The sequence below is a fragment of the Salvelinus alpinus genome, chromosome 8, assembly GCF_045679555.1.
Source record: "Salvelinus alpinus chromosome 8, SLU_Salpinus.1, whole genome shotgun sequence".
Taxonomy (NCBI): domain Eukaryota; kingdom Metazoa; phylum Chordata; class Actinopteri; order Salmoniformes; family Salmonidae; genus Salvelinus; species Salvelinus alpinus.
Window position 1 is genome coordinate 9,273,618 of NC_092093.1, and position 25,177 is coordinate 9,298,794.

A 25,177-nucleotide genomic window follows, 5' to 3' on the forward strand; every position below is an offset into this window, starting at 1 on the left:
CCAGCCACACTGCAGTTACACCAGCCACACTGCAGTTACACCAGCCACACTGCAGTTATACCAGCCACACTGCAGTTACACCAGCCACACTGCAGTTACACCAGCCACACTGCAGTTACACCAGCCACACTGCAGTTACACCAGCCACACTGCAGTTACACCAGCCACACTGCAGTTACACCAGCCACACTGCAGTTACACCAGCCACACTGCAGTTACACCAGCCACACTGCAGTTACACCAGCCACACTGCAGTTATACCAGCCACACTGCAGTTACACCAGCCACACTGCAGTTACACCAGCCACACTGCAGTTACACCAGCCACACCAGCCACACTGCAGTTATACCAGCCACACTGCAGTTATACCAGCCACACTGCAGTTATACCAGCCACACTGCAGTTACACCAGCCACACTGCAGTTACACCAGCCACACTGCAGTTACACCAGCCACACTGCAGTTACACCAGCCACACTGCAGTTACACCAGCCACACTGCAGTTACACCAGCCACACTGCAGTTACACCAGCCACACTGCAGTTACACCAGCCACACTGCAGTTATACCAGCCACACTGCAGTTATACCAGCCACACTGCAGTTACACCAGCCACACTGCAGTTACACCAGCCACACTGCAGTTACACCAGCCACACTGCAGTTATACCAGCCACACTGCAGTTACACCAGCCACACTGCAGTTACACCAGCCACACTGCAGTTACACCAGCCACACTGCAGTTACACCAGCCACACTGCAGTTACACCAGCCACACTGCAGTTACACCAGCCACACTGCAGTTACACCAGCCACACTGCAGTTACACCAGCCACACTGCAGTTATACCAGCCACACTGCAGTTATACCAGCCACACTGCAGTTACACCAGCCACACTGCAGTTACACCAGCCACACTGCAGTTACACCAGCCACACTGCAGTTATACCAGCCACACTGCAGTTACACCAGCCACACTGCAGTTACACCAGCCACACTGCAGTTACACCAGCCACACTGCAGTTACACCAGCCACACTGCAGTTACACCAGCCACACTGCAGTTACACCAGCCACACTGCAGTTACACCAGCCACACTGCAGTTACACCAGCCACACTGCAGTTACACCAGCCACACTGCAGTTATACCAGCCACACTGCAGTTACACCAGCCACACTGCAGTTACACCAGCCACACTGCAGTTACACCAGCCACACTGCAGTTATACCAGCCACACTGCAGTTATACCAGCCACACTGCAGTTATACCAGCCACACTGCAGTTACACCAGCCACACTGCAGTTACACCAGCCACACTGCAGTTACACCAGCCACACTGCAGTTACACCAGCCACACTGCAGTTACACCAGCCACACTGCAGTTACACCAGCCACACTGCAGTCACACCAGCCACACTGCAGTTACACCAGCCACACTGCAGTTACACCAGCCACACTGCAGTTATACCAGCCACACTGCAGTTACACATGTATACATATCTAAATGGCTCCACTTTAAGGGAGAGAGACAGAGAGAGGGGGATGAGAGAGACAGAGAGAGGGGGATGAGAGAGAGAGAGAGAGGGGGATGAGAGAGACAGAGAGAGGGGGATGAGTGAGAGAGAAAGAGGGGGATGAGTGAGAGAGAGAGAAAGAGGGGGATGAGTGAGAGAGAGAAAGAGGGGGAAGAGTGAGAGAGAGAGAAAGAGGGGGAAGAGAGAGAGAGAGAGAGAGAGAGAGAGAGAGAGAGAGAGAGAGAGTGGGGGATGAGAGAGAGAGAGAGAGAGAGAAAGTGGGGGATGAGAGAGTTCCTCACAGTGTCAGCAGCAGTCAGGTTGATGCCCAGACCTCCAGCCCTCGTACTCAGGAGGAACACAAAGATGTCAGTCCTGAGAGACGGAGGGAGGAAAGAGAAAGAACATTATTTATTGTCAATGATCCGTTATTTTACCAGGTAAGATGACTGAGAACACATGGGGAATAGTTACAGGGGAGAGGAGGGGGATGAATGAGCCAAATCGGAATCTGGGGATGATTAGGTGGCCATGATGGTATGAGGGCCAGATTGGGAATTTATCCAGGACATCAGGGTTAACACCAGACGTTGGGACGTTAAACGGGTGTCCTGACTCTCTGTCCCATCTGAAACACCACATCCTACACAGGGCAATGTCCCCAATCACTGCCCTGGGGCATTGGGATATTTTTTTTGACCAGATGAAAGAGTGCTTCCTACTGGCCGTCAAACACCACTTTCAGCAGCATCTGGCCAGCAGTGGGATGCAGGGTCGTATACTCGTCAGCAGATTTTACAGCCAGAGAGATGGTTTACAATGTATCACACGCTCACCACAACTAGAAGCAGAGCGTCAAAGGCCCACAGAGAGCAGAACTAATGCAAACCAGAATACACAGAGACACACCAGGATACACAGAGACACACCAGGATACACAGAGACACACCAGGATACACAGAGACAAACCAGGATACACAGACACACACCAGGATACACAGAGACACACCAGGATACACCAGGATACACAGAGACACACCAGGATACACAGAGACACACCAGGATACACAGAGACACACCAGGATACACAGAGACACACCAGGATACACAGAGACACACCAGGATACACAGAGACAAACCAGGATACACAGACACACACCAGGATACACAGAGACACACCAGGATACACCAGGATACACAGAGACACACCAGGATACACAGAGACACACCAGGATACACAGAGACACACCAGGATACACAGAGACACACCAGGATACACAGAGACACACCAGGATACACAGAGACACACCAGGATACACAGAGACAAACCAGGATACACAGAGACACACCAGGATACACAGAGACACACCAGAATACACAGAGACACACCAGGATACACAGACACACACCAGGATACACAGACACACACCAGGATACACAGAGACACACCAGGATACACCAGGATACACAGAGACACACCAGGATACACAGAGACACACCAGGATACACAGAGACACACCAGGATACACAGAGACACACCAGGATACACAGAGACACACCAGGATACACAGAGACACACCAGGATACACAGAGACAAACCAGGATACACAGAGACAAACCAGGATACACAGAGACAAACAATAGTGAGTCAAAACCACCCACAGCCAATAGCCTACACCACTGAGGATGAAAACAGATAAACTAAGAGACAGACTACTCACCGGCTCTGGAAGTCTGCCACCATGTCTCTGCGTTCTGAGATCTTGGAGGAGCCGTCCAGACGCATGTAGGTGTGTTTACGATACACCATGTACTCCTGGAAGGGGAGGGGGGGAGATAAAGGGTTTTAAGATAACAGCTTATTCTTGTTGAGTCACAGGAGAACTCAGTTGGCTTGAAGTGGGCCACAACACAGAGCAACTGGAATGGCGAGAGAGAACAACTGGAATGACGAGAGAGAACAACTGGAATGACGAGAGAGAACAACTGGAATGACGAGAGAGAACAACTGGAATGGCGAGAGAGAACAACTGGAATGGCGAGAGAGAACAACTGGAATGACGAGAGAGAACAACTGGAATGACGAGAGAGAACAACTGGAATGTCGAGAGAGAACAACTGGAATGTCGAGAGAGAACAACTGGAATGACGAGAGAGAGCAACTGGAATGACGAGAGAGAACAACTGGAATGACGAGAGAGAACAACTGGAATGTCGAGAGAGAACAACTGGAATGTCGAGAGAGAGCAACTGGAATGACGAGAGAGAGCAACTGGAATGACGAGAGAGAGCAACTGGAATGACGAGAGAGAGCAACTGGAATGACGAGAGAGAGCAACTGGAATGACGAGAGAGAGCAACTGGAATGACGAGAGAGAACAACTGGAATGACGAGAGAGAACAACTGGAATGTCGAGAGAGAACAACTGGAATGTCGAGAGAGAACAACTGGAATGTCGAGAGAGAACAACTGGAATGTCGAGAGAGAACAACTGGAATGGCGAGAGAGAACAACTGGAATGGCGAGAGAGAACAACTGGAATGTCGAGAGAGAACAACTGGAATGTCGAGAGAGAACAACTGGAATGTCGAGAGAAAACAACTGGAATGGCGAGAGAGAACAACTGGAATGGCGAGAGAGAACAACTGGAATGACGAGAGAGAACAACTGGAATGACGAGAGAGAACAACTGGAATGTCGAGAGAGAACAACTGGAATGTCGAGAGAGAACAACTGGAATGGCGAGAGAGAACAACTGGAATGTCGAGAGAGAACAACTGGAATGACGAGAGAGAACAACTGGAATGACGAGAGAGAACAACTGGAATGTCGAGAGAGAACAACTGGAATGCTAGAGAGAACAACTGGAATGGCGAGAGAGAACAACTGGAATGGCGAGAGAGAACAACTGGAATGGCGAGAGAGAACAACTGGAATGGCGAGAGAGAACAACTGGAATGACGAAAGAGAACAACTGGAATGTCGAGAGAGAACAACTGGAATGTCGAGAGAGAACAACTGGAATGACGAGAGGGAACAACTGGAATGTCGAGAGGGAACAACTGGAATGTCGAGAGAGAACAACTGGAATGTCGAGAGAGAACAACTGGAATGTCGAGAGAGAACAACTGGAATGTCGAGAGAGAACAACTGGAATGTCGAGAGAGAACAACTGGAATGACGAGAGAGAACAACTGGAATGCCGAGAGAGAACAACTGGAATGGCGAGAGAGAACAACTGGAATGACGAGAGAGAACAACTGGAATGGCGAGAGAGAACAACTGGAATGTCGAGAGAGAACAACTGGAATGTCGAGAGAGAACAACTGGAATGACGAGAGAGAACAACTGGAATGTCGAGAGAGAACAACTGGAATGGCGAGAGAGAACAACTGGAATGACGAGAGAGAACAACTGGAATGTCGAGAGAGAACAACTGGAATGGCGAGAGAGAACAACTGGAATGGCGAGAGAGAGAACAACTGGAATGGCGAGAGAGAACAACTGGAATGGCGAGAGAGAACAACTGGAATGGCGAGAGAGAACAACTGGAATGGCGAGAGAGAACAACTGGAATGACGAGAGAGAACAACACGAACAACACGAGACAGAGAGAGAGAGAGAGAGAGAGAGAGAGAGACCATAATCGGACAGTTCAGTCCTTTTGGGTCGCAGCTCGAGTCTGGGACCTGGCAAGATGTGTCTTGGTTTCTCTTTCACTCACTGGGTCATGAGAGAACTCAGAGAGCTGTGTGTGGTTCACAGTGCAACACTAAGGGACAACAGGGATTTTTGAAGTACACACTCGTCAAACTCCCAGGGAATGAATCCACACCCATGTTTTCTTCCTCAACCTCCTCCTCCTCCGTGGGATGTTGCTGATCTGTCCATCAGGCAGAGAGCTGACACCAAATTACTTGGTTTCCAAGAACGGTCCTCTAAGGGGGGGCTACAGAGTCAACTAACAGCTAAAAATGGCTTTACACCGTCCGTGCAACGGATCCAACAGAGGTTTGTTGTCTCACTACGTAGTTCTACATACATTGTTGGAACTCGACGCAAACAGAGTTCCCTAGCTCGGTTTGGATAGAACGTGAAATCACTGTGGAGAGCCTGTAAGTTTTTTGGGGTCCTAGATTGAGCCAGCCTGTTCCTGACCAGAGATTTTCTCCACTCCCTCGAGACACAAGATAACTTACACAGCTTGAAGTGGGCCACAACACAGAACCACAGATTACAGGTTTGGAGTTCACTCATCCACACCGCAGGATATCAATCTGTTTTTCAACCTCCAGTCCATTGGATGCTGTTAATGCTGACCTGGTCATTCAGTTATTTATTTTGTTGCTGAACGCTCCCTCAGTTTGTGAGCTGACACTAAAATAACACGTTTCCAAGTGGTAGCTTTCATTTTAAATGGTCCGCAGTCTCTGCACAGGGCATAACCACAACATAGCAGGCCTATCCCTGGAGCTAACATTTGTTGAGAAACATAGCTCGATTCCATTATTTCTCAACCTCTGGCCCTTGGAACAGCACTGGCCCACCTTGGGACACTGACAGTTCATGAGTGGACACTGATTTTGTGTCATGTCAAATGCTAGGCTTTGTTTTACTGTTGTGTTAGAACAGGGGTCAGACGGTATAATGAGGTGAAACTGATTTAGTCACATGTGAAATGCTAGTTTTACTATAAGTGGTGGGAAAACCTCAACAGAATGTATTTACTTAGCTCTTTGGTCCCATTTCGCCCAGGGGCCAGTGTGAGTACAATGGGGGTCCCCCAGGGATCAGTCTTAGGGCCGACACACTTCCCTTATTCTATCTGGGCTTTTCACTCTTTAGCTTATGAAGAATAGTCTATAAATAGTCTGGTGGCAAGGTGTTGATCCCCATCTCCTAGTGCTGAGTGATTAACTGACATTTCTGTAATTTTTTTTGTTTTTAAAAACGAATTCTCTGGCGTTGTTCAATAATTTCAATTCCATTTTTTTCCTGTAAGCTAAAATCGCGTATATTGCGCAGTTTCTCTAGAGATAAATCAGATCAAGCCTGAACTGCGCGATGTAGTAGGGAGTTGTAGTTTCCAACAGTCCCAAAATTTGTATCGAACCAAAACCAAACTGACCTCAAAAAGCACCAATCACTCAGCACTACCACCTCTCACTACTACACCTGGCCTGTTCACCATTAGCCCCCTGACACAAGACTACATCACTACTACCACCTCTCACTACTACACCTGGCCTGTTCACCATTAGCCCCCTGACACAAGACTACATTCCACAGTCCCCCCATGACCAACTGTCACCTGCTTCCAATTCCATACCTCAAACTCTCTCCAAGACCATTTACCAACTCTCACACACTATAAGTCCCCTTCCCGAGCCCACTATCCCCCCTTTGAGCCACTTGCAACACACACACACACACACACACACACACACACACACACACACACACACACACACACACCTCCCTACCAATAACATACCAGACACCCCTTTACCAATCCATTACCACCACTGTGGCATCCACAGCTCCAGCTCTCCCGGGGTTCTGTGCAAATAGCACCCTATTCCCTACGTAGTGCCCTATTCCCCATTTATAAACGCACTACTTTTGACCATAGGACTCTGATCAAAAGAAGTGCACTATGTAGGGAATAGGGTGCCATTTGGGAGGTTTCCTGTGTCTACCTGCATCTGGCCCCGGTTCCCACTCGACACATCTGGCCCCGGTTCCCACTCAACCCATCTGGCCCCGGTACCCACTCGACACATCTGGCCCCGGTACCCACTCAACCCATCTGGCCCCGGTACCCACTCAACCCATCTGGCCCCGGTACCCACTCAACCCATCTGGCCCCGGTACCCACTCAACCCATCTGGCCCTGTTGAAAACTACATGAGGACCATTAGACCCTCGTCTCTGATGCTAACCACCTCTGATTGGCTCTAGGGCTCTCGCCAATGAATTGGAAATGACAGAAAGAGCTGCCTCTCTCCCACTCCTCCTCCCCTGTATCCATGTACCTCTCTCAACTGTAACCTCTAATCTCCTCCACCTCCCTAAAACTTCCTCATCTCCCCCTTACTCAACCCTGCCTCTCCCACTTTTCGTTCTGCCCCGTGAGTGAATCCTAGCCAGTCACTCAGGTCTCGGCAGTGTTCCTCCTGGCCAGCAGAGCGGCGACATACCGACATCAAGTATCTTTATTCTAACAAAGCTAGTACTCTTGACTTCAGTCTCCAGCGTCCTGGTCGTGACTGAGACAGACCTGGACCACATGAACCATCTGGAGAATGAATGAATGAATAATGAGTGAAAACGATATATCTCAATGAATAAAGGCTAGTCACTACAAAATCCAAATTGGATCGTTTAGAGCAGCATAGCCCCATCAGAATGGCTCATGCATTTTTCAGTGAGTGGTCTTGGCATACGCCTGCTGTTCTTGAAATATATGCAGCAGACGCAATGCGGTGATTGTCCTGATCCAAGAGCCTTGGTGTAGAGGAGCAGTAAATAAGACTGCAGACAGATCTGACTGAACGGTGTACAGCAGCAAAGACCCCCATCATAACATTTCTGGAACTGTGTGTGTGTGTGTGTGTGTGTGTGTGTGTGTGTGTGTGTGTGTGTGTGTGTGTGTGTGTGTGTGTGTGTGTGTGTGTGTGTGTGGTTAACCCCTGCAAACTACACTGCTCAAAAAAATAAAGGGAACACTTAAACAACACAATGTAACTCCAAGTCAATCACACTTCTATGAAATCAAACTGTCCACTTAGGAAGCAACACTGATTGACAATACATTTCACATGCTGTTGTGCAAATGGAATAGACAAAAGGTGGAAATTATAGGCAATTAGCAAGACACCCGCAATAAAGGAGTGGTTCTGCAGGTGGTGACCACAGACCACTTCTCAGTTCCTATGCTTCCTGGCTGATTTTTGGGTCACTTTTGAATGCTGGCGGTGCTCTCACTCTAGTGGTAGCATGAGACGGAGTCTACAACCCACACAAGTGGCTCAGGTAGTGCAGCTCATCCAGGATGGCACATCAATGCGAGCTGTGGCAAGAAGGTTTGCTGTGTCTGTCAGCATAGTGTCCAGAGCATGGAGGCGCTACCAGGAGACAGGCCAGTACATCAGGAGACGTGGAGGAGGCCGTAGGAGGGCAACAACCCAGCAGCAGGATCGCTACCTCCGCCTTTGAGCAGGAGGAGCACTGCCAGAGCCCTGCAAAATGACCTCCAGCAGGCCACAAGGGTGTTCTGTGCAGGACAGTCAAGTTCTTCCACACCGATCTCAACAAACCGTTTCTGTATGGACCTTGCTTTGTGCACGGGGGCATTGTCATGCTGAAAGAGGAAAGGGCCTTCCCCAAACTGTTGCCACAAAGTTGGAAGCACAGAATCGTCTAGAATGTCACTGTATGCTGTAGATTTCTCTTCACTGAAACTAAAGGCCCCAGCCCGAACCATGAAAAACAGCCCCTGACCACTACTCCTCCTCCACCAAACTTTACAGTTGGAACTATGCATTGGGGCAGGTAGCGTTCTCCTGGCATCCGCCAAACCCAGATTTGTCCGTCGGACTGCCAGATGGTGAAGCGTGATTTATCACTCCAGAGAATGCGTTTCCACTGCTCCAGAGTCCAATGGCGTCGAGCTTTACACCACTCCAGTCGACACTTGGCATTGCGCATGGTGATCTTAGGCTTGTGTGAGGCTGCTCGACCATGGAAAGCCATTTCATGAAGCTCCTGACGAACAGTTCTTGTGCCGATGTTGCTTCCAGAGGCAGATTGGAACTCGGTAGTGAGTGTTGCAGCAGAGGACAGACGATTTGTACGCGCTACGCACTCTGCGGTTCCGTTCCGTGAGCTTGTGTGGCCCACCACTTCGCGGCTGAGCCGTTGTTGCTCCTAGATGTTTCCACTTCACAATAACAGCACGTACAGTTGACCGGGGCAGCTCTAGCACGGCAGAAATTTGACAAACTGACTTGTTGGAAAGGAGGCATCTTATGACGGTGCCACGTTGAAAGTCACTGACCTCTTCAGTGAGGCCATTATACTGCCAATGTTTGTCTATGGAGATTGCATGGCTGTGCGCTTGATTTTATACACCTGTCAGCAACGGGTGTGGCTGAATCCACTAATTTGAAGCTTTTCCAAACATCAAGGCCAGTATTCATAAAGCGTCCCAGGACTGCTGATCTAGGATCAGTTTAGGGGGGGGCCTGATCCAGCAGTCCTACTCTGAGATGCATTATAATCACAGGCCAGCAGCACTGTTTCTGTGGACGTCTCTCACTCTGATGACCATGATGTCGCCTAACAGTAGATGAGTGACCCTTGAGACTATCCTACTGCACCCTACTGCACTCTACTGCACTCTACTGCACCCTACTGCACCCTACTGCACTCTACTGCACTCTACTGCACTCTACTGCACTCTACTGCACTCTACTGCACTCACCTCCAGCAGGTCTATCATGCGAGTCATCTGGGAGTAGATGAGGACGCGGTGTCCCTGAGTCTTGAGGCGACACAGCAGCAGATCCAGAGTGTGCAGCTTCCCACTGTCAGTGATCAGGGTCTCCTTGTCTGAAACAGAGAGGGCAGAAGGGCGAGAAACAAGAACAGGTCAGTACATGTTGAGCATCTTAAATCCACTTTTATGATCAGAAATTATACATTTGCTTTTGGAAGCAGCGAGATTCCTTGTGTTCTGAGGTCTTGTTGATTTGAACCAGTAACTGATGTTTTGGAGGATGTTTGGCCACGTTCCAGGACATCAACATCATAACTTGAAAGCTATTGATGATCTTAAATCTGAAAAAGCAACCAGTGCTATCGTATCAACAGAAGACACAGTGCTATCGTATCAACAGAGGACACAGTGCTATCCTATCAACAGAGGACACAGTGCTATCCTATCAACAGAGGACACAGTGCTATCCTATCAACAGAGGACGCAGTGCTATCGTATCAACAGAGGACACAGTGCTATCCTATCAACAGAGGACGCAGTGCTATCCTATCAACAGAGGACGCAGTGCTATCCTATCAACAGAGGACACAGTGCTATCCTATCAACAGAGGACACAGTGCTATCCTATCAACAGAGGACACAGTGCTATCCTATCAACAGAGAACACAGTGCTATCCTATCAACAGAGGACGCAGTGCTATCCTATCAACAGAGGACACAGTGCTATCCTATCAACAGAGGACGCAGTGCTATCCTATCAACAGAGGACGCAGTGCTATCCTATCAACAGAGGACGCAGTGCTATCCTATCAACAGAGGACACAGTGCTATCCTATCAACAGAGGACACAGTGCTATCCTATCAACAGAGGACACAGTGCTATCCTATCAACAGAGGACACAGTGCTATCGTATCAACAGAGGACACAGTGCTATCCTATCAACAGAGGACACAGTGCTATCCTATCAACAGAGGACACAGGATTATCTAGTCCTGTGTCAGACAACAGAGCAGAGCTCATTAGGATCAACGAGTCAGTGGAGTCATTCATAAGCTTGTATAGAGTTCTGGGGAAGTGAAGGAGGGAGGCGGACGGACGGACGGAGGCGGAGGCACAGACAGACGGACGGAGGCACAGACAGTCAGACGGAGGCACAGACAGTCAGACGGAGGCACAGACAGTCAGACGGAGGCACAGACAGTCAGACGGAGGCACAGACAGTCAGACGGAGGCACAGACAGTCAGACGGAGGCACAGACAGTCAGACGGAGGCACAGACAGTCAGACGGAGGCACAGACAGTCAGACGGAGGCACAGACAGTCAGACGGAGGCACAGACAGTCAGACGGAGGCACAGACAGTCAGACGGAGGCACAGACAGTCAGACGGAGGCACAGACAGTCAGGCGGAGGCACAGACAGTCAGGCGGAGGCACAGACAGTCAGACGGAGGCACAGACAGTCAGACGGAGGCACAGACAGTCAGACGGAGGCACAGACAGTCAGACGGAGGCACAGACAGTCAGACGGAGGCACAGAGAGGCAGACGGAGGCACAGAGAGGCAGACGGAGGCACAGAGAGGCAGACGGAGGCACAGAGAGGCAGACGGAGGCACAGAGAGGCAGACGGAGGCACAGAGAGGCAGACGGAGGCACAGAGAGGCAGACAGAGGCACAGAGAGGCAGACGGAGGCACAGAGAGGCAGACGGAGGCACAGAGAGGCAGACGGAGGCACAGAGAGGCAGACGGAGGCACAGAGAGGCAGACGGAGGCACAGAGAGGCAGACGGAGGCACAGAGAGGCAGACGGAGAGACAGAGAGGCAGACGGAGAGACAGAGAGGCAGACAGACAGAGAGGCAGACAGACAGAGAGGCAGACAGACAGAGAGGCAGACAGACAGAGAGGCAGACAGACAGACAGAGAGGCAGACAGACAGACAGAGAGGCAGACAGACAGACAGAGAGGCAGACAGACAGACAGAGAGGCAGACAGACAGACAGAGAGGCAGACAGAGAGGCAGACAGAGAGGCAGACAGAGAGGCAGACAGACAGACAGAGAGGCAGACAGACAGACAGAGAGGCAGACAGACAGACAGAGAGGCAGACAGACAGACAGAGAGGCAGACAGACAGACAGAGAGGCAGACAGACAGACAGAGAGGCAGACAGACAGACAGAGAGGCAGACAGACAGACAGAGAGGCAGACAGACAGACAGAGAGGCAGACAGACAGACAGAGAGGCAGACAGACAGACAGAGAGGCAGACAGACAGACAGAGAGGCAGACAGACAGACAGAGAGGCAGACAGACAGAGAGGCAGACAGACAGAGAGGCAGACAGACAGAGAGGCAGACAGACAGAGAGGCAGACAGACAGAGAGGCAGACAGACAGAGAGGCAGACAGACAGAGGGAGCTGTGGCTGAGACAGATAGTAGATACAGTCTGGCTCAGTAATAAGGCTGGTAACAGTCGTGACATGGATGGCAGTCTGTACCAGACAAGCCTTTTCACCAGGCCTCCAAGACAAACACCATGCCCCACCATCAAAGACCTGTAATATGCTCTGGGGTCAGAGGAAGAGAGACACACAGGGAGAGGGGGAAAGAGAGGGAGAGACACAGGGGGAGAAAGAGAAGGGGTGACAGGGGGACAAAGGGGAGACAGGGGGAGAAAGAGAAGGGGTGACAGGGGGACAAAGGGGAGACAGGGGGAGAAAGAGAAGGGGAGACACAGGGGGAGAAAGAGAGGGAGAGACACAGGATGGAAGGAGTGAGATGAAAGAGAGATCACCCAGACCCAACAGACCACCCAGACCAGGGTACAGAACCATCCAGACCAGGGTACTCCCCAGACCAGGGTACTGCCCCGACCCAACAGACCAGGGTACTCCCCAGAACCATTAAAGGTAACACCACAGGCTGTTTATAATCCTCTGCTAAGACAAACAAACATTTCCATTACCTTCACTAAAACACAGTCGAGAGCTTTTTGCAATTTTGTTGAAGATTTAAACAATTTGCTGCCAAAAGAGGGAGTTGTTTTTTTTGTCTGCTGTGTTTGACCTTTACATTGCATCCAAACAACAGAGCAACACTTCAACTTTTCACTCACCACAGAAGCATTTCTAACAGCCACTTTGCCTAAACCCCAGAGACCTCACAGCCTCACCAAACACAGAGCTGTATATGGAAGTGTTATTTTAAACTACCACTTCTGAAAAGGAGTGATTCAAATAAAACGGGATAGATTTTTTTGTTGTTGAAATGACAGAGGACTTTGGTTGTCTACCTCCTTCCAAAACAACACGAATAGCTTGACATTATAAATACATGTTTTTTTCAGCATAATGCAAAATGGCTTCATTACCTCCTCACTACCCTATCCAACCCTCTTCATTACCTCCTCACTACCCTATCCAACCCTCTTCATTACCTCCTCAGTACCCTATCCAACCCTCTTCATTACCTCCTCAGTACCCTATCCAACCCTCTTCATTACCTCCTCACTACCCTATCCAACCCTCTTCATTACCTCCTCAGTACCCTATCCAACCCTCTTCATTACCTCCTCACTACCCTATCCAACCCTCTTCATTACCTCCTCACTACCCTATCCAACCCTCTTCATTACCTCCTCACTACCCTATCCAACCCTCTTCATTACCTCCTCAGTACCCTATCCGACCCTCTTCATTACCTCCCCACTACCCTATCCATTACCTCCTCACTACCCTATCCATTACCTCCTCACTACTCTATCCGACACACTTCATTACCTCCTCACTACCCTATCCGACCCTCTTCATTACCTCCCCACTACCCTATCCATTACCTCCTCACTACCCTATCCGACCCTCTTCATTACCTCCTCACTACCCTATCCGACCCTCTTCATTACCTCCTCAATACCCTATCCAAACCTATCCATTACCTCCCCACTACCCTATCCATTACCTCCCCACTACCCTATCCATTAACTCCCCACTAGCCTATCCATTACCTCCCCACTACCCTATCCAACAGGCTTCATTACCTCCCCACTACCCTATTCAACCCTCTCCATTACCTCCTCACTACCCAACCCTCTTCATTACCTCCCCACTACCCTATCCAACCCTCTCCATTACCTCCTCACTGCCCTATCCGACACGCTTCATTACCTCCTCACTGCCCTATCCAACACTCTTCATTACCTCCTCACTACCCTATCCAACCCTCTCCATTACCCAACCCTCTCCATTACCTCCTCACTACCCAACCCTCTCCATTACCTTCTCACTATCCAACCCTCTCCATTACCTTCTCACTATCCTATCCAACCCTCTCCATTACCTCCTCACTACCCTATCCAACCCTCTCCATTACCCAACCCTCTCCATTACCTCCTCACTATCCAACCATCTCCATTACCTTCTCACTATCCAACCCTCTCCATTACCTCCTCACTACCCTCTCCATTACCTTCTCACTATCCAACCCTCTCCATTACCTCCTCACTACCCTCTCCATTACCTTCTCACTATCCAACCCTCTCCATTACCTCCTCACTACCCTCTCCATTACCTTCTCACTATCCAACCCTATCCATTACCTCCTCACTACCCTCTCCATTACCTTCTCACTATCCAACCCTCTCCATTACCTCCTCACTACCCTCTCCATTACCTTCTCACTATCCAACCCACTCCATTACCTCCTCACTACCCTCTCCATTACCTTCTCACTATCCAACCCACTCCATTACCTCCTCACTACCCTATCCGACCCTCTTCATTAGAGTTACACACGGCTATATCCTATATCGGTCTGCTAATACAGGAATAGTCAAGTTTGTTTTAATTTTTTACATTTTTATGTTGAATGCTGTATTATTATTTAGACTTTTCACTGGGTGCTACGTCCCCCTCAACACCCCTACCCTTCCAATATGCCCACTGATGCGTATCAAAGTAGTGTAGTGGAGGTATACGCTGTATCAAGTCATAAGGCCAATGGAACAGATCAGAAAGTTGAAAAACGATTATTTGTTCACATTTTAGGCGCAGCGACGTGAACACGGCGGTAGGCCTATGCGCCAATGATCCAAAAATGCTAATTTACAGGGAAAGTTGTTTCATGGACAAATATGGAGATAGGTGTTAGAAATGTAGAAAGAGGGGGAGATCTAAAGATGAAATAACTAGCGCGGGATGCTAACTAGCGCGGGATGCTAATATGACTAAGATAATGCTTTTGGCTGCTGGACAACGAAATAAAGTTGAAAACAATAGAACGTATATCAATCCAGTGGCCTTCTGTTTGGCAAACTCCATCTCCTGTACTATAGAAACACTGATAACCCAACGACAGTGCTCGGTGTCTGTACTACAGAAACACTGCTAACCCAACAACAGTGCTAGGTGCCTGTACTACAGAAATACTGCTAACCCAACAGTGCTAGGTGCCTGCTCACTTGAATTAAAGGGTACTAAACAAAAATATATACATTTCTTAGATTTGTCCCGGACCTCAAAAGTGGTTTCCTGATGTGGTTTAAGCATTGTTGTGGACCTGGAACAACCAATTTTGTTGTTTTTCTAAAGTGTGACAGATTGAAAAACTGAAACCTGTGAATTTCTGCCTCAGTTGACAGACTAAGCTCTAGGCTCTCTGAAGGCTCTCTGAAGAAGACAGTGGTCTGTTCTACTCTGTGTTTAGTTGGCAAGAGACCACAGTGGCCTGGTCTCACCACAGTGGCCTGGTCTCACCACCGTGGTCTGGTCTCACCACCGTGGCCTGGTCTCACCACCGTGGCCTGGTCTCACCACCGTGGCCTGGTCTCACCACAGTGGCCTGGTCTCACCACAGTGGCCTGGTCTCACCACAGTGGCCTGGTCTCACCACAGTGGCCTGGTCTCACCACAGTGGCCTGGTCTCACCACAGTGGCCTGGTCTCACCACAGTGGCCTGGTCTCACCACAGTGGCCTGGTCTCACCACAGTGGCCTGGTCTCACCACAGAGCAGAGAGGAACAGATATTTGATATATTAGGATCCCATTAGCCGACAACTAGTCTTACTTGAGTCCCACATAACAAAAAAGTAATTACAGACAAAATACTTTACAATTGACATACATTTAAAACATCTATCAGTTTCACATACGTGTCAGTACAGACACACAACCAGTAGGTCACATGTCAGTACACACACACAACAAGTAGGTCACATAGGGAAAGGAGAGGAACAGAGCGGAACGGATCAGAGCGGAACGGAGCAGAGCGGAACAGAACGGAGCAGAACAGAGCAGAGGAACAGAACGGAGCAGAGTAGAACAGAACGGAGCAGAACAGAGCAGAGGAACAGAACAGCGGAACAGAACGGAGCAGAGTAGAACAGAACGGAGCAGGGCAGAGCGGAACAGAGCAGCGCGGAACAGAGCAGAACGGAGCAGCAGAACAGAACAGAGCAGAACAGAACGGAACAGAGCGGAACAGAGCACTGTGAAGCCTGTCCTTAAGATATATTACACACAGGCAGGTCTTTGTCAAGAGTCAGGCCCAACTCTGGCGAAGAGACAGAGAGAGAGAAACACTGTGTTTTCCCTCCAGATCCCAAAGCCAGACCCAGTGGGCCAGGCAGGCATAATGTGGGTAAGGTCGCCCCCTGTAGGCCTGATGAGGAGCAAATGGACTTCAGGGGTGGTCAACCCTAGCTGAGCTGGCCACCTGGTTTTACTAATACGCTGCCCAGGACCTGGATAAGCTAAGTCCGACGTGTAGGATGGAACCAAGGTTAGCATCAAGTACAGGCCTTCAGCCATGGCCAACGCCAGTCAGACAGTAAACAATGACGTAGCTATCAGCGCTAGGCTAGCTGCCTGACAGTGTTGTTTCTGCCTCTCTATAAGAAAGCCCCTCTCTCGGTGTGTGTGTGTGTGTGTGTGTGTGTGTGTGTGTGTGTGTGTGTGTGTGTGTGTGTGTGTGTGTGTGTGTGTGTGTGTGTCTCTCTCTCCATCAGAAGGCCAGGGAGGTTTCCTGTCTTTTTAGTGGAGAGCGGAGATTCTTGAAGGGACAGGAAGACAATACTGTTTCCCACAGCCCCGACCAGACAGAGAGAAAGACACACACATACACACACTTGCCTCCTAGCTTACAGCGCAGGCTCCCACAATAAACAGAAGCTATAGTGAGAGACCAGTCATTCAGGAAACCTGTTCCTACTAACTCACTGTGACAGACGCCACACAGACAACAGGGTGTTGTAGCCAGGTCCTCGTTAGGAACTTTGCACCGAATTTTTCTTTCTGGTGCTTTCCAGCATCAGCTGTGGGGATTTCTTTTTTTATCACCCTTTAGGTCACATGACTCTGCTTATAAATGATTTAGTAAATAATGTAGTGCTCTATGAAGCCTCTCCGTTCATGTCCCTCAACAGCTAAGAGGACACAGAGATAGACAGTACAAAGACGTGACCTTTGACACCAGCCTAATGTTCACCTAACGAGTCTTTCTTTTTATGGTCAAAACTCTTTCATCAATCATCATCAACAACAACTCAAGCCACTGGCGTCTTTGTTTTGTCCAATCAAAAGCTTGATTTCGTGACTGATACTGGTAAGTGGCTCACGTCATGCTCAAACAAACATTCATCATAGCAGTCATTTGTTCTAAAGGTGTGGGGCTGGGATTCCTAAAACAGGGAGAGAGAGAGAGGTGGTAGAGAGAGAGAGAGAGAGAGAGAAAGAGAGAGAGGTGGTAGAGAGAGAGAGGTGGTAGAGAGAGAGAGAGAGAGAGATGTGGTAGAGAGAGAGAGATGGTAGAGAGAGAGAGGTGGTAGAGAGAGAGAGAGATGGTAGAGAGAGAGAGAGATGGTAGAGAGAGAGAGAGGTGGTAGAGAGAGAGAGAGGTGGTAGAGAGAGAGAGAGGTGGTAGAGAGAGAGTAGAGAGAGAGAAAGAGAGGGAGTAGAGAGAAAGAGAGGGAGAGAGAGAGAGAGAGGTGGTAGAGAGAGAGAGAGAGAGAGAGAGAGAGAGAGAGAGAGAGAGAGAGAGAGAGAGAGAGAGAGAGAGAGAGAGAGAGAGAGAGAGAGGTGGTAGAGAGAGAGGGAGAGATAAGGGGAGAGAGGGAGAGAAAGAGGTGGTAGAGAGAGAGGGAGAGATAAGGGGAGAGAGGGAGAGAAAGAGGTGGTAGAGAGAGAGGGAGAGATAAGGGGAGAGAGGGAGAGAAAGAGGTGGTAGAGAGAGAGGGAGAGATAAGGGGAGAGAGGGAGAGAAAGAGGTGGTATAGAGAGAGTTGTTTGTCCTTGGGACATCCCTATCCCACATTGAAGTTGACATTTAAAATGGTTAGGGTAGTGGTTAAGGTTAAGGTAGTGGTTAAGGTTAGGTTAGGGGTTAAGGTTAGAGTTTAGGAGTTACGTTTAGGGTAGGGGTTAAGGTTAGAGTTTAGGGGTTAAGGTTAGGGTAGGGGTTAAGGTTAGAGTAGGGGTTAAGGTTAGGGTAGGAGTTAAGGTTAGAGTAGGGGTTAAGGTTAGGGTAGGAGTTAAGGTTAGGGGTTAAGGTTAGGTTAGGGGTTAAGGTTAGAGTTTAGGAGTTACGTTTAGGGTAGGGGTTAAGGTTAGAGTTTAGGGGTTAAGGTTAGGGTAGGAGTTAAGGTTAGAGTAGGGGTTAAGGTTAGGGTAGGAGTTAAGGTTAGGGGTTAAGGTTAGAGTAGGGGTTAAGGTTAGGGTTTAGGGGTTAAGGTTAGGGTAGGGGTTAAGGTTAGGGTAGGAGTTAAGGTTAGGGGTTAAGGTTAGAGTTTAGGAGTTAAGGTTAGGGTCTAATGGGTATGGACATCCCAAGGATCCCAGATAGCACTAACCAACAAGAAACTAGCAGAACAGTCTTCTGTTGCCTTGGCGACAAACCCCACAATGCAGCAGCAGGACACATAGAACGAACTGTAATTTCTATCATTCTATAGTAAACACATTTATAGAACGAACTGTAATTTCTATCATTCTGTACTGAACACAAATATAAACACAGCATGTAACAAAATTAAAGATTTGACTGAGTTACAGTTCAAAACGTTGTGTGACAAAACTACCTATTTTAGAGTGGCCTTTTATTGTCCCCCAGCACAAGGTGCACCTGTGTAATGACCGTGCTGTTGAATCAGCTTCTTGATATGCCACACCTGTCAGGTGGATGGATTATCTTGGCAAAGGAGAAATGTTCACTAACAGGGACGTAAACAAATTTGAGCACAAAATCTGAGAGAAATAAGCTTTTTGTGCGTATGGAACATGCGTGTGTAAATCTACAAATCAAACGGTTATAACGCGGTCTGAATATTAGTCACACACAGAAAGAGGAAGAGTTTCTGTGCAAGGCGAGAAGACATCCCTACGAGTCTGAATACAGTGCTGCTTTGTGAATGAGACTGTTCTGAGCCACACACACACAGTACTGTACAGAATATTACCATTGCCTAAGCACTGCAACAATGACCAATGGTCAAACTACAAACTTCCTCACTTTGTCCTTTTCCCCGAAAACTTCACAAGCTCTTAGACTGTACACACACACACACACACACACACACACACACACACACACACACACACACACACACACACACACACACACAATTCCCACGGCCAAAGACAATCAGATAAAAGCAATACGAGTCCACAGCAAAAGTGAGACATCATCACGATGTAAAGTGTAGGGTTGCTAGGTCTGTGAGAGTGGAAGTGTGGGTAAACCTTTAGCCCTCACTACACATCAGTCATCTGACCTCTCTGCCCTCCAGCAGCAGCTCTGTCATGGAGACGCACCCTGTAGCAGGTCTCCCCTTTACGCGTTTCATCACGAGGCTGAGGTTTAGCAGGGACACGCACGCCCTGGAAGTGACAGGACTGTGACAGGAAGGTTCTATATGAGTCCCGACTCAACCCCTGACCCAGGCTATCCCTCTCCTGCTTAGCTGTGGTTCTCCCACGGGCTTTACCCTCCCTGGTTCCTCTGGTTCACAGCACAGCCAGCAGGCCCTGGAGTACTGGAGTAGGGAACAGAGGACGGTTCCCCCCCCTACCACACACTACAGGAGTAGGGAACAGAGGAGGGTTTCCCCCCTACCACACACTACAGGAGTAGGGAACAGAGGAGGGTTCCCCCCTACCAAACACTACAGGAGTAGGGAACAGAGGAGGGTTTCCCCCCTACCACACACTACAGGAGTAGGGAACAGAGGAGGGTTCCCCCCTACCACACACTACAGGAGTAGTGAACAGAGGAGGGTTCCCCCCTACCAAACACTACAGGAGTAGGGAACAGAGGAGGGTTCCCCCCCTACCAAACACTACAAGAGTAGGGAACAAAGGAGGGTTTCCCCCCTACCACACACTACAGGAGTAGGGAACAGAGGAGGGTTCCCCCCCTACCACACATTACAGGAGTAGGGAACAGAGGACGGTTCCCCCCCCCTACCACACACTACAGGAGTAGGGAACAGAGGAGGGTTCCCCCCCTACCACACACTACAGGAGTAGGGAACAGAGGAGGGTTTCCCCCCTACCACACACTACAGGAGTAGGGATCAGAGGAGGGTTCCCCCCCTACCACACACTACAGGAGTAGGGAACAGAGGAGGGTTCCCCCCTACCACACACTACAGGAGTAGGGAACAGAGGGTTTCCCCCCTACCACACACTACAGGAGTAGGGAACAGAGGATGGTTCCCCCCCCTACCACACACTACAGGAGTAGGGAACAGAGGGTTCCCCCCCTTACCACACACTACAGGAGTAGGGAACAGAGGGTTTCCCCCCTACCACAGACTACAGGAGTAGGGAACAGAGGAGGGTTTCCCCCCTACCACACACTACAGGAGTAGGGAACAGAGGGTTCCCCCCCTACCACACACTACAGGAGTAGGGAACAGAGGAGGGTTCCCCCCTACCACACACTACAGGAGTAGGGAACAGAGGAGGGTTCCCCCCTACCACACACTACAGGAGTAGGGAACAGAGGAGGGTCCCCCCCCCTACCACACACTACAGGAGTAGGGAACAGAGGAGGGTTCCCCCCCTACCACACACTACAGGAGTAGGGAACAGAGGAGGGTTTCCCCCCTACCACACACTACAGGAGTAGGGAACAGAGGAGGGTTCCCCCCCTACCACACACTACAGGAGTAGGGAACAGAGGAGGGTTCCCCCCCTACCACACACTACAGGAGTAGGGAACAGAGGACGGTTCCCCCCTACCACACACTACAGGAGTAGGGAACAGAGGAGGGTTCCCCCCCTACCACACACTACAGGAGTAGGGAACAGAGGAGGGTTCCCCCCCTACCACACACTACAGGAGTAGGGAACAGAGGACGGTTCCCCCCTACCACACACTACAGGAGTAGGGAACAGAGGAGGGTTCCCCCCCTACCACACACTACAGGAGTAGGGAACAGAGGAGGGTTCCCCCCCTACCACACACTACAGGAGTAGGGAACAGAGGAGGGTTCCCCCCCTACCACACACTACAGGAGTAGGGAACAGAGGAGGGTTCCCCCCTACCACAGACTACAGGAGTAGGGAACAGAGGAGGGTTCCCCCCTACCACACACTACAGGAGTAGGGAACAGAGGGTTCCCCCCTACCACAGACTACAGGAGTAGGGAACAGAGGAGGGTTCCCCCCTACCACACACTACAGGAGTAGGGAACAGAGGAGGGTTCCCCCCTACCACAGACTACAGGAGTAGGGAACAGAGGGTTCCCCCCTACCACAGACTACAGGAGTAGGGAACAGAGGAGGGTTCCCCCCTACCACACACTACAGGAGTAGGGAACAGAGGAGGGTTCCCCCCTACCACAGACTACAGGAGTAGGGAACAGAGGAGGGTTCCCCCCTACCACACACTACAGGAGTAGGGAACAGAGGAGGGTTCCCCCCTACCACAGACTACAGGAGTAGGGAACAGAGGAGGGTTCCCCCCTACCACACACTACAGGAGTAGGGAACAGAGGAGGGTTCCCCCCTACCACAGACTACAGGAGTAGGGAACAGAGGAGGGTTCCCCCCTACCACACACTACAGGAGTAGGGAACAGAGGATGGTTCCCCCCTACCACACACTACAGGAGTAGGGAACAGAGGAGGGTTCCCCCCCTACCACACACTACAGGAGTAGGGAACAGAGGAGGGTTCCCCCCTACCACACACTACAGGAGTAGGGAACAGAGGATGGTTCCCCCCTACCACACACTACAGGAGTAGGGAACAGAGGGTTCCCCCCCTACCACACACTACAGGAGTAGGGAACAGAGGAGGGTTCCCCCCCTACCACACACTACAGGAGTAGGGAACAGAGGAGGGTTCCCCCCCCTACCACACACTACAGGAGTAGGGAACAGAGGAGGGTTCCCCCCTACCACACACTACAGGAGTAGGGAACAGAGGAGTGTTCCCCCCCTACCACAGACTACAGGAGTAGGGAACAGAGGAGGGTTCCCCCCTACCACAGACTACAGGAGTAGGGAACAGAGGAGGGTTCCCCCCTACCACACACTACAGGAGTAGGGAACAGAGGAGGGTTCCCCCCTACCACAGACTACAGGAGTAGGGAACAGAGGAGGGTTCCCCCCTACCACACACTACAGGAGTAGGGAACAGAGGAGGGTTCCCCCCTACCACAGACTACAGGAGTAGGGAACAGAGGAGGGTTCCCCCCTACCACAGACTACAGGAGTAGGGAACAGAGGAGGGTTCCCCCCTACCACACACTACAGGAGTAGGGAACAGAGGAGGGTTCCCCCCTACCACAGACTACAGGAGTAGGGAACAGAGGAGGGTTCCCCCCTACCACACACTACAGGAGTAGGGAACAGAGGAGGGTTCCCCCCTACCACAGACTACAGGAGTAGGGAACAGAGGAGGGTTCCCCCCACCACAGACTACAGGAGTAGGGAACAGAGGAGGGTTCCCCCCTACCACACACTACAGGAGTAGGGAACAGAGGAGGGTTCCCCCCTACCACAGACTACAGGAGTAGGGAACAGAGGAGGGTTCCCCCCTACCACACACTACAGGAGTAGGGAACAGAGGATGGTTCCCCCCTACCACACACTACAGGAGTAGGGAACAGAGGAGGGTTCCCCCCCTACCACACACTACAGGAGTAGGGAACAGAGGAGGGTTCCCCCCTACCACACACTACAGGAGTAGGGAACAGAGGAGGGTTCCCCCCTACCACAGACTACAGGAGTAGGGAACAGAGGAGGGTTCCCCCCTACCACACACTACAGGAGTAGGGAACAGAGGATGGTTCCCCCCTACCACACACTACAGGAGTAGGGAACAGAGGAGGGTTCCCCCCCTACCACACACTACAGGATTAGGGAACAGAGGAGGGTTCCCCCCTACCACACACTACAGGATTAGGGAACAGAGGAGGGTTCCCCCCCTACCACACACTACAGGAGTAGGGAACAGAGGAGGGTTCCCCCCTACCACACACTACAGGAGTAGGGAACAGAGGAGGGTTCCCCCCCTACCACACACTACAGGAGTAGGGAACAGAGGACGGTTCCCCCCTACCACACACTACAGGAGTAGGGAACAGAGGATGGTTCCCCCCCCTACCACACACTACAGGAGTAGGGAACAGAGGGTTCCCCCCCTTACCACACACTACAGGAGTAGGGAACAGAGGGTTTCCCCCCTACCACAGACTACAGGAGTAGGGAACAGAGGAGGGTTTCCCCCCTACCACACACTACAGGAGTAGGGAACAGAGGGTTCCCCCCCTACCACACACTACAGGAGTAGGGAACAGAGGAGGGTTCCCCCCTACCACACACTACAGGAGTAGGGAACAGAGGAGGGTTCCCCCCTACCACACACTACAGGAGTAGGGAACAGAGGAGGGTTCCCCCCTACCACACACTACAGGAGTAGGGAACAGAGGAGGGTCCCCCCCCCTACCACACACTACAGGAGTAGGGAACAGAGGAGGGTTCCCCCCCTACCACACACTACAGGAGTAGGGAACAGAGGAGGGTTTCCCCCCTACCACACACTACAGGAGTAGGGAACAGAGGAGGGTTCCCCCCCTACCACACACTACAGGAGTAGGGAACAGAGGAGGGTTCCCCCCCTACCACACACTACAGGAGTAGGGAACAGAGGACGGTTCCCCCCTACCACACACTACAGGAGTAGGGAACAGAGGAGGGTTCCCCCCCTACCACACACTACAGGAGTAGGGAACAGAGGAGGGTTCCCCCCCTACCACACACTACAGGAGTAGGGAACAGAGGACGGTTCCCCCCTACCACACACTACAGGAGTAGGGAACAGAGGAGGGTTCCCCCCCTACCACACACTACAGGAGTAGGGAACAGAGGAGGGTTCCCCCCCTACCACACACTACAGGAGTAGGGAACAGAGGAGGGTTCCCCCCCTACCACACACTACAGGAGTAGGGAACAGAGGAGGGTTCCCCCCTACCACAGACTACAGGAGTAGGGAACAGAGGAGGGTTCCCCCCTACCACACACTACAGGAGTAGGGAACAGAGGGTTCCCCCCTACCACAGACTACAGGAGTAGGGAACAGAGGAGGGTTCCCCCCTACCACACACTACAGGAGTAGGGAACAGAGGAGGGTTCCCCCCTACCACAGACTACAGGAGTAGGGAACAGAGGGTTCCCCCCTACCACAGACTACAGGAGTAGGGAACAGAGGAGGGTTCCCCCCTACCACACACTACAGGAGTAGGGAACAGAGGAGGGTTCCCCCCTACCACAGACTACAGGAGTAGGGAACAGAGGAGGGTTCCCCCCTACCACACACTACAGGAGTAGGGAACAGAGGAGGGTTCCCCCCTACCACAGACTACAGGAGTAGGGAACAGAGGAGGGTTCCCCCCTACCACACACTACAGGAGTAGGGAACAGAGGAGGGTTCCCCCCTACCACAGACTACAGGAGTAGGGAACAGAGGAGGGTTCCCCCCTACCACACACTACAGGAGTAGGGAACAGAGGATGGTTCCCCCCTACCACACACTACAGGAGTAGGGAACAGAGGAGGGTTCCCCCCCTACCACACACTACAGGAGTAGGGAACAGAGGAGGGTTCCCCCCTACCACACACTACAGGAGTAGGGAACAGAGGATGGTTCCCCCCTACCACACAC

The 25,177-nt window shown here is 50.9% G+C and overlaps 1 protein-coding gene across 5 annotated transcripts in view; it reads right to left on the reverse strand.

The window, feature by feature from the left end:
- The window catches only part of ino80 (INO80 complex ATPase subunit), a 116,261-nt gene that overhangs the window by 23,586 nt on the left and 67,498 nt on the right, over positions 1-25,177 (reverse strand). For all 5 annotated transcript variants that reach the window (XM_071412591.1, XM_071412590.1, XM_071412589.1 and 2 more), the window contains exons 27-29: positions 10,003-10,130; positions 3,238-3,332; positions 1,819-1,891 (exon numbers count right to left, since the gene is read on the reverse strand). In XM_071412591.1, coding sequence (XP_071268692.1) covers positions 1,819-1,891; positions 3,238-3,332; positions 10,003-10,130 — 296 coding nt within the window. The remainder of the gene's footprint in view (positions 1-1,818; positions 1,892-3,237; positions 3,333-10,002; positions 10,131-25,177) is intronic.